The sequence below is a fragment of the Mastigoproctus giganteus genome, chromosome 9, assembly GCF_048544385.1.
Source record: "Mastigoproctus giganteus isolate SK-2022 chromosome 9, ASM4854438v1, whole genome shotgun sequence".
NCBI lineage: Eukaryota > Metazoa > Arthropoda > Arachnida > Uropygi > Thelyphonidae > Mastigoproctus > Mastigoproctus giganteus.
Window position 1 is genome coordinate 164,111,661 of NC_143583.1, and position 15,456 is coordinate 164,127,116.

The 15,456-nt window shown below is 36.8% G+C and overlaps 1 protein-coding gene across 4 annotated transcripts in view; it reads left to right on the forward strand.

Annotated features, from left to right (window-relative positions):
- LOC150080867 (histone-lysine N-methyltransferase EHMT2-like) overlaps positions 1–15,456 on the forward strand; it is a 558,915-nt gene that overhangs the window by 113,324 nt on the left and 430,135 nt on the right. For all 4 annotated transcript variants that reach the window (XM_090381696.1, XM_090381697.1, XM_090381694.1 and 1 more), the window contains 2 exons: positions 6,501–6,623; positions 10,647–10,790. In XM_090381696.1, coding sequence (XP_090237822.1) covers positions 6,501–6,623; positions 10,647–10,790 — 267 coding nt within the window. The remainder of the gene's footprint in view (positions 1–6,500; positions 6,624–10,646; positions 10,791–15,456) is intronic.

Consider the following 15,456-nt stretch of genomic DNA (forward strand, 5'->3'; position numbering starts at 1 on the left):
CTTCCCTCTTTGAATCTGTGACGTATGGGGCAGTCTGCCAGAGAAGGTCATGGGTGTTGTCAATGATATACAGGAATTTTGCTAGCAGTGATAAGGAGGTGATTGTCCCCTTGTATAAGGCAATGGTCAGGCCACACCTTGAGTACTGCATACAGGTCTGGATGCCTCATTTTTGGAAGGATGTAGAGCTGTTGGAACAAGTACAGAGAAGGGCAACAAGATTGGTGAATGGAACAAAGGGTTGCTTTGTTCACCTGCAAGGTGCCTAGTCTCCTTGCAGGTGTATAAGTCCTTGAATGTTTTGAGCAGGCTTAATGCTGATGAGATTCTTCCACTTGCTCAGATTGCAAACCTGAGGAGGCATAAATTCAAATTGAGGAAAGACAGTTGTAGAATAGCTGTTCTGGAAATGTGCCTTTACCCCGAAAGTTGTTGATTGCTGGAACAAACTTCCATCTGTTGTTGTGGAACTTGAGAGCTTAAATAAATTCAGGAAGAACTGGACAAACGTTTGGAGCAAATGGATGGGCGAAATGGGAATGTTTTTTTTTTTTTTTTTGGCTGATGCTGTATAAGCCTTCTGCATCATATGCCTCTGCTAATGCTAATTTCAGCTATTTCTATTCTGCTATTACACCATATGAGTTTATGAATCAAGTTTGTTACTACGTTGATTGCAATTGTTTAATTTGCTTTGTTCATTATGCCTACACAACTTTCCAATGATTTACATCATTTGAATACTGAAGACTGATAGTTATATTATACTTAAAAACCTCTGATTTTTGGGTCCTTTCACAATTTCCTTGAAGAAAAACTTGATAATAAGGCATTGTTTAATTGAACTAGAATCTATAAAGATGCAGCCTTAATTTGTACTGATTCCTCTTTCAAATAATTTCTCATTCACGGAGCAAACACAGGCTTTAACAAACCATGTGGGTTTTTTTTTTTTTAATAAAAACGGAGTTTACGTTGAATCCTATTTTATTTAACACGTTTCTTAATGCAGTATGTGCCCAAAATTATATGATAATTGTGAAATGGATATAATAAATGATTTGGGTTTCATAATAAATAAATAAATAAATAAATAAATTTAGTAAGGTTGTCATTTTCATATTACATATGTACCTAATTACTTAATGTTATTATATGAAATCCTAATTCTGGATTAGGGTGATGTAAATTTAACTATATAATATCAGTGTAAATACGCCATAGTTTACCCAAAAATTTAACCCATATCATAATATGTTATGGGTTAAATTAACTATACAGGGTGTCTCAAAAATACATGGTATAACTTCAGGAATGAGTTCCTCATATGTAGACAATAAAAATATTTTATATCAACATAGTTTCGGAAATGCTTGGTTTCCGAGTTTTGAAGGTCTGTCTATGACACTTAACTGTTCACATCACCTTATAGTAATTGTTCAAAACATCCACCTTCTGCCTGAATACAGACTTCACATCGACGTCTCATGGACTCACGAAGACGATGCCAAATTCCTGGTATGTTTCATGTTGTCTCACAACCTGCCACAATTCGATTGTGGAGAGTTTCCACATCAGCTACCGGAGTCGAATACACCAAAGACTTTAAATGGCCCCACAAGAAGAAATCTAGTGGGTTTAAATCAGTGAGCGTGGAGGCGAGGCAGTTGGTCCACCTCTACCTATCCACCGACCAGGAAACCTTTGATTCAGGTAACTGCGGGCTAGGCGGCTGAAATGTGCAGGAACGCCATTGTGCGTGAAGTGTGCTTGTTGACGAATGATTAGTGGCGTGTCGTCCAAGAAATCAGGCATGTTGTTTTCCAGGAAGTTTCTGTACGCCTGCCCTGTGAGTTTGTTTGGAAATACATGGGGCCCAAATAACTTATCATCAAAAACACCTGCCAGATTTTGAGACTGAACCGCTGTTCGTGATGTGATGGAAGAATTGCATGTGGGTTTTCCTTAGCCCATACATGCTGATTGTGAAAGTTTTGGATTCTGTCTCGTGTGAACTGAGTGCTTCGTGATATTCACAGATGTGCTTCATCTGTGAATATCACTAAGGCAGGAAAGTGAGGAGTTGTACCACACTGCTGCAAGAACCACTGGCAGAACGTTACTTGCTCAGGGTAATCTGCTGGTGACAAGACCTGTACTGTTGCAGATGATAAGGATACAGTCGGTGTTCTTGCAACACTCTCCAAATAGTCAAATGTTGAACAGCCAGTTGCATTGCTATTCTGTGTGTGCTGATTCCAGGAGTGGCATGCACAACATCCAAAATCTCCTCCTCTACTTCAGGAATCATAGATCTTGGTCATCCTCTGTCGGCAGCACAAGGTGTAAAAGTCCCATGTTCACAAAGGCAGCGATGGATACCTTGAAATGTTTTTCTGTCTGGACATCTTCATTCTGGGAACTTTCGTGGTACAACGACAAACCTCCAGAGCATTGCCATATGCCAAACCGTACATAAAGTGGAAAACCACCAGATTCTGTCAGTACCTTGTGATGAAGGAAATCACCTGCAGGAGATAAGACATTCCGGTTAATAACTTGGGAACCAAGCATTTCTGGAACTATGTTGATATAAAATATTTTTATTGTCTACATGTGAGGAACTCATTCCTGAAGTTATGCCGTGTATTTTTGAGACACCCTGTATAATATCGGTGTAAATACACCATAGTTTACCATAGTTTTACCCATAAATTTAACTACATAAGTAGTGTAACGGCATCGTTTGATTTTATCTCATATTGTTGTACACTCACAACGAGGTACCAAGTATTGCACTACTTCATATAAATAACGCTTCTCTAGTAGACGTTATTTATTCGCAGTGAGCACCACCACTACCCAGACACGTTTCAGAGCTTGTTGGCTCACTCATCGTTGGGTGGGCAGGTACTCTGATAATGCAGACATGCCATCATGGTTGCGAAGTTAATTTCCCAATACGAGAGATGCCAAATGGTGAAAATAATGATAGTATTTTGAAGACTAAATGCACGAGGCATAATATGTTATGGGTAAAATTAACTATATAATATTGTGTAAATACACCATAGTTTACCCATAAATTTAACTACATAAGTAGTGTAACAGCTGGAATTTTATCTCATATTGTGGCTACCTTCACATTATTTAATTTCTGGGTAAACTATGGTGTATTTACATCGATATTATATAGTTAATTTAACCCATAACATATTATGCCTTGTGCATTTAGTCTTCAAAATATTATCATTATCTTCACCATTTGGCATCTCTCATATTGTGGAATTAACTTTGCAACCGTGATGGCATGTCTGCATTATCAGGGTACCTGCCCACCCAATGATGAGTGAGCCAACAAGCTCTGAAATGTGTCTGGGTGGTGGTGGTGGTGGTCACTGCGAATAAATAACAGTAGTCTCCTCTACTAGAGAAGCATTATTTATACGAAGTTGGTCTGTAACCAAGTCACAAAGGAGATTAGGCAGGCAAAGGCAGATTATGAGAAATCCTTGGCAAAGGATGCAAAGAAAAACAGAAAAGAGTTCTTTACCTATTGAAACTCAAGAAGGAAAGGGATGAATCAGATTGGTCCACTGGATGTTGATGGTTCAACAGTTGAGGATCCTGCTCAGGTGGCTAACAATCTAAACGAGTATTTTGCATCTATATTCACACATGAGGAGTTATTCAGGAAGGGGAATGTCGTAGGTGAAGTAAACATTGGCAGTGAGCTAGATGATTTTCTAATAACTGAGAGGAAAGTGGAGGAGAAATTGTTGAGGATAAACATAAAAAAGGCACCTGGGGTGGATGGGATCTATCCAGTTATATTAAAGGAGGCAGCAAAGGAAGTAAGCAAACCCCTAGCCATAATTATGAGAGCTTCTTTGGACTTGGACTCAGGGGAGGTACCCATAGACTGGAGATGTGCAAATGTAACCCCAATTCACAAAGGAGGATCAAAGGCTGACACAAGTAATTATAGGCCTGTTAGTTTAACTTCGGTTCCAGGAAAATTAATGGAGGCACTGGTTAAAGAAGCACTGCAGGATCATCTAGACAAGAATTCAGTTATAGCTCAGACACAGCATGGTTTTGTTAAGGGCAGGTCTTGTCTGACCAATTTGATTGGATACTATGATGTAGTCACAAAAGAACTGGATGCAGGGAATAACTTTGATATTATATATTTGGATCTTAGAAAGGCTTTTGATACTGTTGCGCATGGAAGACTGCTGCACAAATTGTAGCAGTTTGGCATTGGAGGCAAATTGCTGCTATGGATAAAGGGATGGTTGAGTGGCAGAAGACAGAGAGTGGTAATCAATGGACACTGCTCAATGTGGACTAATGTTATTAGTGGAGTTCCTCAGGGTTCAGTGTTGGATCCATTGTTGTTTTCTGTATTTATAAATGATATTGATGATGGTATATCAAGCTTAATGTCCAAGTTTGCAGACGATACAAAGGTTGGCAGTGTTGTTAAGGACACTACTGATGCTATGCTGCTGCAACAGGATCTGGAAAGGTTGAGCAGGTGGGCTGAGAGGCGGCAAATGAAGTTTAACATTGACAAATGTAAAGTACTACATATGGGAAACAGTAACCCCCCCCAGATCAACGTATCAACTCTGTGGTGCTACGCTGACAGTGGTAGAGAATGAAAAGGACCTGGGGGTAATTGTGCAGGCAGATATGAAGTTCTCTGAGCAGTGCGGATGAGCTGCAAGAGTAGTTCATGGTGTCTTGTCAATGATATACAGGAATTTTTCTAACAGGGACAGGGATGTGATTATTCCCTTGTATAAGGCATTGGTCAGGCCACACCTTGAGTACTGTATACAGGTCTGGAGGCCTCATTTCAAGAAGGATGTGGAGCTGCTGGAACGAGTACAGAGAAGGGCAACAAGATTAGTGAATGGAACAAAGGGTTGCTCTTACGAAGAAAGGCTTAAGTTTTGCAAATTACAGAGTCTGGAAGACTAGGCATCAGCGAGGTGATCTGGTAGAGGTGTATAAGGTTTTGAATGGCTTGAGCATGCTCAATGCCGATGGGATTCTTCCTCTTGCTCAGAATAATCACCTGAGAGGGCATAAATTCAAATTGAGGAAGGACGGATGTCGGATAGATGTGCAGAAATTTGCCTTTAGCCAGCGGGCAGTTGGTTTGTGGAATAGACTTCCATCACTTGTTGTTGAAGTTGATAGCCTAAACAAATTTAAGGCTCAGCTGGACGGGTATTTCGAACGAACGGAGGGGGTGAAATGGGAGTAGTGGTTGTGTTTTTTTTTTTTTTTTTTTGGCTGATGCTGAATAAGCCTGCTTTCTTGCATTCATATGCCTGTACTAATGCTAATGCTAATATGCTTCGTGCATTTAGTCTTCAAAATTTAACTAAAGAAATATGAAACTGTACACGTCACTGTGCCGGAACATTATAAAAATTTAGAATGCATTATTTAACCAAGGAATCCCTTGGAAACCTCATAGTATTTCCGTAAATAGCACAAATAGCAGCAGTTCAACTTTTCAAAATTATTCAAACAGTTCTGTAGTAGGATTTGCCAGGTGATCTCAGAAAAACCAGACAGCTGTCAATTTCCCATTCCCATAGCTTCTGCTTTTGTTTATCCACAGTCGTTTTAAGCATTCACACCACTTACTTTTTAGATAGGTTTGATTGATTTTTTTTAGATTGATTTCCATAAAAATATTTGAAAAACTTTATTCAAAATAATCTATAACTTATAATTTAAATGTAATTGCAAAGCTTATAATTTTTTTTATAGGGTAAACATCTTTCACATCCAAATAATTGAGAGATATATTAAAAAAAATCATACAGATTCAACACAAACTCTTATATTCATCTGTCTGTAGAAATTGAAACTGAAATTTTTTATGTGAGAATAATAAAGATTACAGAAAGCAGTTATACCTAAACAGCAACACATTTTGCAAGAATTACACGTTACAAAATTTATACAAAGATATTGTGGAAATACCAAACGCCCGGAGTAACCATGCCTGTGGATGACATCAGTATAAAGACTGTGTTTACATAATAGCAACACATGTGGTATGAAATCAGTCATCTAAATAACTATCCCGTACTTCATTTCTTTCTAACTAGAACTTCACCTTCTCAGAAAGTCCTTTGAGATGACAAGCACCCATTATTCAGAGGACTAGTTCACCCTTAGCCATTTTGTTTTTTTGTGTATATACCAAATAACATGGCACTCATCTCCCGTTAATTTTTCTCTGTTGCTGCACATATAAGTTTCTGAAACTTGTGGCTAATGTTTTAAATAATTATAAATATTAATAATTAAAACATCCTAAAGTTTTATAATTTTCAAACATAGTAAAGTATGCAATTATTTTTTAGTGATTGTATTTGTGCTAATGACCATGTCCTTCAGCAACTATATTATAAGTATCTACAAAACACTGAAATATGTAAATAATAATGCAATTTGTTTTTTACATTTAGTATGATACAAAGCTAGGAGCAATAACAAATTGTACTTGTAATGCAAAGCCTATTGATGACAGCATTAGTGAAAAAGGTGAATCTCGAGTGTATTGTCAAGCAATTGATTCAATTGATGGAAGAGTAAGTATCTTAATAGATAATATACAAAATTTTTTTAACAGATTTTCATTATTAAGGTCAATTAACAAATTTCATAATGCTAGGAGGAGAAGGTGGATCAGCCAAAATGTTAGTGTGCTTTATGGGAAAGGTGAGGGGGAATTTCATGAATGTCATGCAGTATGCTTCTTTATTGAAAATAATGTTGCTTAGAGTACCTAGAAGCCGACCGGGCTAGCCGAGTGGGTAAAGTACCTGCCCGGCAACCCAAAGGTCGCGGGTTCGATTCCCGCCTCGGGCTTGGATCAAAGTACTGCAAAAATCTTGGGAGGTGCAATATGGCCACAGAAGCCGATGCGCCAACAACTACCAAATCAAAAAAAAAAAAAAAAAGTACCTAGGCTCTCACAACCTGGTATATTGTTGGAGAAATAGATACAAGAATTTCACCCTCTTGCAGTGCTTTTTTTGAGACTTGATTTATGTATAACATAGATTTCTTTCTAATAAAAAAATTATTAAAGCAATTTAAATATAAAGAATACAATTTAAATAAAAAGAGCAAAGAGCAGCAAGGTCGGTTATTGATATTAAGCATTCCTGTAGAGTAGGGTTTCTCAAGCTTTCAGGCAGACAGACAGGCCACATTGAAAGATATAATATGCTAAGAGGGCCAAAGCATTCATATATATCTGCCTTACTTAATACATCTAAACATTACAGTAAGATAGCCTAAATTTACTGTATTAATGTGAAACTTGGGCCTACCTTTGCTCTACAAGATAATTAATGTGTGTGTGTGTGTGTGTGTGTGTGTGTGTGTGTGTGTGTGTGTGTGTGTGTGTGTGTGTGTGTGTGTGTGTGTGTGTGTGTGTGTGTGTGTGTGTGTCCATTTTTGAGATTCAAATTTGCAATACATATATAAGTGCCTCTGGGAAATTCCCAAATGGAACTGATTTTTTTCCCACCCTCCCATATGTGAAAAAATCCATATACATGTGTAGATGCTGCCAAATTCCAAATTTTGTGCTTACTGATGTAATTCAGAGAACCAAGAGATGCTTACTAGTAAAGAAGCATAAAAGGTAACGCTTCCTCCTTGTGTCTTTAATCCCTTCACTAATAAAAAAAAAATTAGATACAAAGGAAAAAAAATTTTTCCCTTTATATTTGAGTTGATTAATTATAGGCAGCCAAACAGTTAATATTGGGAAAGTGTAATTGCTACTTAAACTTAAAACGCAGTGATAAAGAACATAACTTGTTTAAACTTTCCAAAGAATGATGTTTCTATCTGACACAAAACTTTTGCAATTATATGCAAAAGAAAACAAGTAAATTCAAATGCTTCACTGGTGCATATTGGAAGAACTGCAATATCTGCTTGTTTCATGCCTCAACATTTGGCATGAAACTTTACTGCAGTACGCTGTTGTAAACATAACATTAGCATCTTGTTCATATGGGCTGACCAATACATGTACTTGTAGAACCTTTGAAGATTAGTGTCAACACAAATTACTACAAATTGTAATTTATGTTGACACTAATCTACAATCACAATTACTAGTTGTAGACTGGGTAGGAGAATCACCAACCCCAAACTCAGTGGCACATGCAGAGCAGTAAATATTTGTTGATTGTAACGAGCAGTCACACACTTCGTTGAGATAATTGGCTGCTGTCTGACTACAGCTACTGAGCCACCTTAGCAATATGCTTTTTTGACCAATTTTAACACAACAGCCCTCCTAAATAATCATCTCACTACTCACCAAAATCAAATTAATTTATCTGCAAGATTAGAGTATTCACCACAATTTTTGTTGCCTAGAAATTTTGTTAGTTGTAATTTACTTACTGATACCTTAAAGGTGACCACAGGAACAGGTAAGGTATCAGTAAGTAAATTACAACTAAGAAGTTGTGAGAATTCCTGCTATAGGTAGAGACCTCATCTTTATGGTTTAGTATTAGTATTAGCAAATGATGCAAGGAAGTTTATGCAAAATTAGTTTAAAAAAAAAAAAAAACCTATCCTACTCGTCATTCCATCCCTTCTAACAATTTGTCTAATCCTTCCTTAAATTTATTAAAACTATCCACTTCTGCAACACCAGATGGAAGTTTGTTTCAGCAACCAATTTCTAGTTGAAAGCAAATTTTTGCACTGTGTTACAACTATCCTTTTTAAATTTCTAGTTGAAAGCAGATTTTTGCACTGTGTTACAACTATCCTTTTTAAATTTCATCCTATGTTTCCTTATGTTTTTTGTCTAAGAAAGAGTAAGAATGCCATCAGCATTTAGTTTACTCTGTCCACTTAAAGCCAAATCCCACAGTCAGATCTGCTAGAAATTGCCTAGTTTCTGAGCACTGCAATGCATCGGTTGATGAGAGTCATCTACCACTAGGTGGCAGATGACTCTCATTAACTGGTGCACTACCACCACTTTGCTTATTGGAGGCTTGAAGTGGTGGAACCTGTGTTTAGTCTCCAGGGCTAAGTTCTGGTCAACCCTCCCCGATCTCTTCCATCATGCAGTATGATTGAGGTCTTTTGAGGTTATGATGAACATCACGGCGAGATCCAAACTTCCTTACATTTCACAGGTACAGTTCTAAAACGGTGTTCATAGGCTGGCCGCTAGTTAGTACACCGGACCGAACCTATTGGTAACTCTCTAGGAGGCTTCCGGATCAGCTAGTGTATAATCTTGCTGCCTCTACTTTACCAGATAGTGACTGGAGGGAGTCCGAGTTGTGTATATGTGGGGGGCCATTGTCGAGGCCACGTTATGCCAAGGATCTGGATATATTCTTACCACGAGTACTCCATATCCAAAAGTTTCATTACTTCATACAGCATGCCTCCTCCACTTTTCTTACTATTAAATACACCATGAATTGTCAAACTAATAGAGCAAACTTATCTGCGAAAAGGTCTAAACCTCCCAAATACTTCCTAGTTCATTTCACAAATATACATGGTCTCAGTTCAAATCTCAGTGATGTCCATTTTCACTTACAGTCTGCCAAACCCAATGTACTTTTTCTGACAGAATCTCAGTTATCAGTTGATTCAACCACTGTTCATCTCAGTCGTCTAAATTATTTGCTGTATGATTCCTTTAGCCTTAAAGGTGGTACTTTTGCATAACTGCCCATTGCAGCTCCTGACATACCTCTGCGCAAACTTGCTGTTGCTTAGGTGTGAGTAGTTTTGAAACCTAGCGTGCAGAAACACATGTTAAATGCAAATAGTTGTGGAAAATACTGTGCATACTTCCTACTGATATTCTCGACATCTCTGTCAGTTGGCTTACTGTTATATGACAATCTTCTCTCACGATTACAGAAGTAGTGTTTATGGTTTCTGTGGTGATAGCAATGGTTGGAACTCCAGGACTGCTGATTTTTCTGCTTTAATCGTGTTCATCTTTAAAGATTCTAAAGATATCACTTGCAAACTGTGCTATAAATATAGATTAACCATAAGCCTCTTTTAACATTTCATACGCTTCAGCTGATGTTTTCTTGAGACAGAAACAGGATCTGAGAGTAGTACACTGTTCCTCATGTGTCATGTCCATTGGTACATGGATGAAAGTCATCACTTGACCGACCATCAAGGTCACACCATATGCATGAGTCAATTGTGTAGTTGCTTTGTGATGAAGCTTGGTTTGGGCTTAAATTCCAGAACAAGCTAGAAACAGCAAGCAGTATGTTTGTTCATGAAAAATTATAATCAGTAAATGGCCCTTTCTGTCCTTTATTGAACAGCCCTCACATTATGTTTTTACTCATAATAAATATAAGAAATTAAAATAACTGTTCATTGTAGTTTGCATATGACTGGTAACCACAAGAAATTAAAATGGTGTTTATTTACTGGTGTGTGTGTGTGTGTGTGTGTGTGTGTGTGTGTGTGTGTGTGTGTGTGTGTGTGTGTGTGTGTGTGTGTGTGTGTGTGTGTGTGTGTGTGTGTCATTACAAATAATTACAATTGAAATTGTTTCCTTCTCCCCTCTCATTTTTTAGTTAGTTGGTTGCTACAATTACGTTATGTCACACCATTTGATTCGTCCATCTGTGAAAGTTCCGTTTGCAGCTCTGTGTGAATACCATTTTTGGAGACTAAGACATCATCATTGTTGTCCTGTGTGTGGACTGTTTTGCACCCAGGTATGTACATTTATATTTGTCTGTTTTTGTTTTGCATTGTGAAAGGTATGAATTTTGGAGTACATATGGCTGTTTATTAAGTAAATGGATATTCGAGTTGTGGTGAAGCAGCTTCCCTTTATTGCAAGTTGGTAGAGACTATATAGAAGTGAAATTTCTGTAACCTGGGGAATGTAGAAAAGGAAGAAAAATTACAACCTATTCCTGTATTACCAAACCCTAATAAAGAAAGTCACGAAGATGTCTTCTTGATGTGTGTGACATACAGTGTGTATGTGTGATATACCATAATAAAAATCAGTCTCTAAGTGCCCACAACATTAGCTGCCCAGAATGCTAGATATTCACATTATTAGCTTCCCACAGTACTAGGAGCTCATTCTGTGAAATTTCTGAAATGCTTTAGGTATGGCTTCCTAAACTAGCATTCTAATGTATGTATATCTTCCTACACTAACATATGCTTCATACACTAGCAAAAGTATCTGCACTGGGATCTTTTGTCATGCCTATTTACACCATGTGAAGAGTGTCTTTTGGTATAAATATAACCTGGAAAAGTGTGAAAGACATGTTGGTGAAACAGGTAAGAATAAACTCACAGCTGAATAAACAGAAAGGAAGAAAGAATGGATGACAGAAGAGATATTGGAATTAATGGGAGCAAGAAGGGAAGAGAATGGAAAACAAGTAACAAAAAAAAAAAAAATATAGAAATATGTAATATAATAAGATGAAAAATTAGAACAACAAAAGAAAAATGGATGGCAGAATGTGGCAAAGAGATGGAAATGCTTCAACAAAGATATGATTCCTTTAACATATACAAAAGAAAATAAAATGTAGTAAAAAAAAACATTTTAAAGAACAGAGTTGGAATGATTGTTATGGACATAAAAGAAAAATTGAACTTGGAATGAGTATATTGTGGAGTTATTTGTTGACAAGAATGCAGACCACTGTAATAAAAAGAGGAGGTGAGTTACCCAGATATATACAAGGATGAAGTAATGAGCTATAAAATTAGTGAAGAGGAGAGAATCTGCAGATCCAGATGAGAGGAATGCAGTGTTGGTAAAAATCAATTAAGAACAAATTGATATACTAGTCAATACTATCAGCATTGGGAAAATACCTAATTATTGGTTAAAATTAGTGTTTGATATTGTTTGTAATGATATCAAAGAAAGAAAATGCCAAAGAATGTAATGAATATGGAACTATAAGTCATATGAGCCATGTACTAAAAGTAGTTTTGAAAATGTTGGATACAAGGATATATAGTAAATGCGAATGTGACATCATTGGGTTCAGAAATGGGTGTGGTACAAGAAAAATGAGTGTGGTACACTTTTCAATATTAGAGTAATGATAGAAAGATGTAGAGATGTTAATGAGGATGTGTATGCTTATTTTATAGATTATGAGAAAGTTTTTGATAAAGCCTGACATTAGATTACATTTTATTAACATTCAGTCTGACATTAGCTTACTACAGGATAAATATATAGTTGCCCACAACATTCAGATAATTGCAAATTTGTATCAGAAACAAAAAGTAACTGAGAATATAAAATGAAATGACAGAAGAGATTGATATCAAAAGAGGAGCAGAGATGCATACCAATGCTGTTTAACCTATATTCATAAGCATTCTAAAAGAAAGCCTTGGAAGACAAGTCATTAGGAATAATTATTAACAGAATTGCGAATGCACCAATACAATGAGCAACAAGTATGGATTATAAAATAATCTCCAGAGCTAAAATTTATAGTTGTGACTACTGATGGACATAATTCAAGAGGTCACGAACAAAATAATTGATTATGGCATTTTCATTATTGAAAGTTAATTGAAAATCTAGATGGGGGAGAGACTCGATTATTTAAATTAAAATAATCATTTGATTATTTTAATTTAAATATCGATACATCAATAGTTGTCACCTTGAAGTGTAGATGATAGTAAAAGTTTCGCTATCAGTTACACTTCATGTAGCTGATACATTAAAGTAAATGAGGAAGGTGAAAGCTCATAAGAAATCACAACAGGAGTAGAAATATAAAAAATGCATATTAGTTAAAAACATATAATATAATATGGCAGGAGAAATAACAAGCCTTCTCAGAAAGTAAATTAGCCAAATCCTTGTAATAATTATCCATTTATGAAGATTGGCAATGAGGAAAGGGAAACTCAAATGCGAAGAGAGAAATGAAGAAAAATAGACTGAATATATTAGGTATAGCAGAGACTAGATGGAAAGATGAAGGTGATTATAAGTGAAGATACAAAGGAGGGAACAACAGCCAGCGAGGAGCTATACTTCTAGATAAATATGTACAGAAAAGCCTCAAGAAAGTGATGCAAGTCAGTGACAGGATTATAGCTGTAAGGTTAAAGGTGGAGTCAATAGACTTATTGATTATGCAAATCTATCTACCAACAAGCAGCCATACTAAGGATGAAATAGATGAGGTATATGAACCAATAGAGGAAATTATGGAAGTAGAACTGAGGAGTGACAGATGCATGATCATTGTTATAGGAGATTGGAATGGTGTCCTTGGTGAAGGAAGAGAAGATGAGGTTGGGGATTGTGGACTTGAATCATGGAACGAGAGGGGGAAGATGTCAGAATTTTGCAAAAGAAGAGAGATGTTTGCATCAAACATATGGTTTAAGCAGGAGATTGTTATTTGGTTTTTAGAAGCATTAGCAACTAAGGCCATATTGCTCCCAGAATATGTGGTGGTCATTCCCTGACTTTTCCGCATCCTCCGTATTTGGTGGTGACAGGCTCGAACCCCGGTCTAATCAAGAAGCGTGTGCTACGTACTGCTGCTCCTTCCCACCTGGCTATGTAGGTGCCTTAAGCAGGAGAAAAGGAGAAGATACACTCGGAGAAGACCAGGTGATGTTGACAAGTATAAAGTCGACTATATTTTAGTCAACAAAAGGTACAGGAATGCTGGGAAGAATTCGCATAGCTATCCAGGTGCAGATGTGGATTCTGACCACAATTTTGTAGCGATGAAAATGAAGATTACACTCAAGGGAATAAGGAGTTCAAGAAAAAGAAAGAAATGGAATTTAAATGTACTGAAGACGACACTGGCCGGAGATTTCAGAGAGGCAGTTGACAGGAAGAAAATGGATGTTGAGGAAATAGAAGTGAAGAAGAGATGGGAAAGGTTTAAAAAGATTGTAGTAGGAGTAGCAGAAAGGAAATTAGGTACAGTAGATCAGAAAAGAATAAGGAAACCATGGATCACAGAAGAAATTATAGATAAAATGGAAAAGAGAAGAAAATGGAAGCATCAAAGTTCAGAAGAGGAAAGGATTAAATATAAGAGTTTAAATAATGAACTTAGAAGGACAACAGATGAAGCAAGAGAAAAATGGTGGAAAGAACGGTGCAGAGAACTAGAGGAAATGGCAAGAGGAAGAAGTGATCTAATGTATGAAAAAGTCAAGAGCTTAACAAATAAGAAGAATAAGACTAGAGGGAAAGATAAAAGACAAGGATGGAAAAATTCTTTGTGACAAAGAACACATAAGAAGATGGAAGGAATATATAGAAACGCTATATTATAAAATACATAAACCAAAAAGTCTAGCACATGAAGAAGCAGATCCTAGGACCAGAATCAATCAGAGAAGAATTTCAAAAAGGCAGTGACCTCGTTAAAAAGAGAGAAGGCAGCTGGATTGGATGATTTACCAGCATGAAATTATAAAAGTACTTGGAGAGGAGGCAAAGAAAGAATTGTTCAGGATTTGCAGAAAAATTACGAATGTGGAAGCTGGCCCAAAGACTTTCTAAAATCCATAATTATCCCATTAGAAAAGAAGAAGAATGCAATAAATTGTACTGACTATAGGACAATCAGTTTAATTTCCCATTCCTCAAAAATATTACTAAAAATTCTCTCAGAACGCATTATAGCAAAAGCAAAGGAGCGTGAATTCATAGAAGATCAGTTCAGATTCAGAGATGGACGTGGGACCAGAAAGGCAATAGGAATATTAAGAACGCTAGCAGAAAGAAGCATGGAAATAAGAAAAGATCTGGCAATCTGTTTTGTTGATCTTGAAAAGGCTTTTGACAGAGTGAATTGGATTAAGCTGATGGAAGTCCTAGGGAAGATTGGCCCAGATAAAAGGGATTTAAAACTAATTTGGGAACTTTAACATGGGAAAAGACAGCTGTGGTTCTGATTGATGAAGAGGAATCAGAAGAAGTAGACATTGGTAGGGGTATAATGCGACAAGGGTAAAATGGGTGGAAAGAGTGAGTGACAAGGAAAGTAGGAGAAAATAGAACATTAATAGAAGAACTAAGAAGACAAAAGAACTTTATAGGACCTCTTTTGAGAAGAGAAAGCACATTGAGGAAAGTCCTGTTGGCAGAATTCCTGTATATCACTAACAGAATCCTGGCAGCCTTTCTGCACCACTTAAAGAAATTTGTGTCAGACTGTACAATTACCCTTAAATAATTTTTTTTTTCCTCCTTCTATCTCTAGTTTCATTCTCCACTTCTCTGCCTGTCAGCCTAAGTTTTCTAGGTCTTGTTGCAGTAGTATGCTTGATTTCTGTCCTTAACACACCTTTGAGCCTTTTTATCATCTTTAAATGTACACAGTAAGCTTGATATTTCCT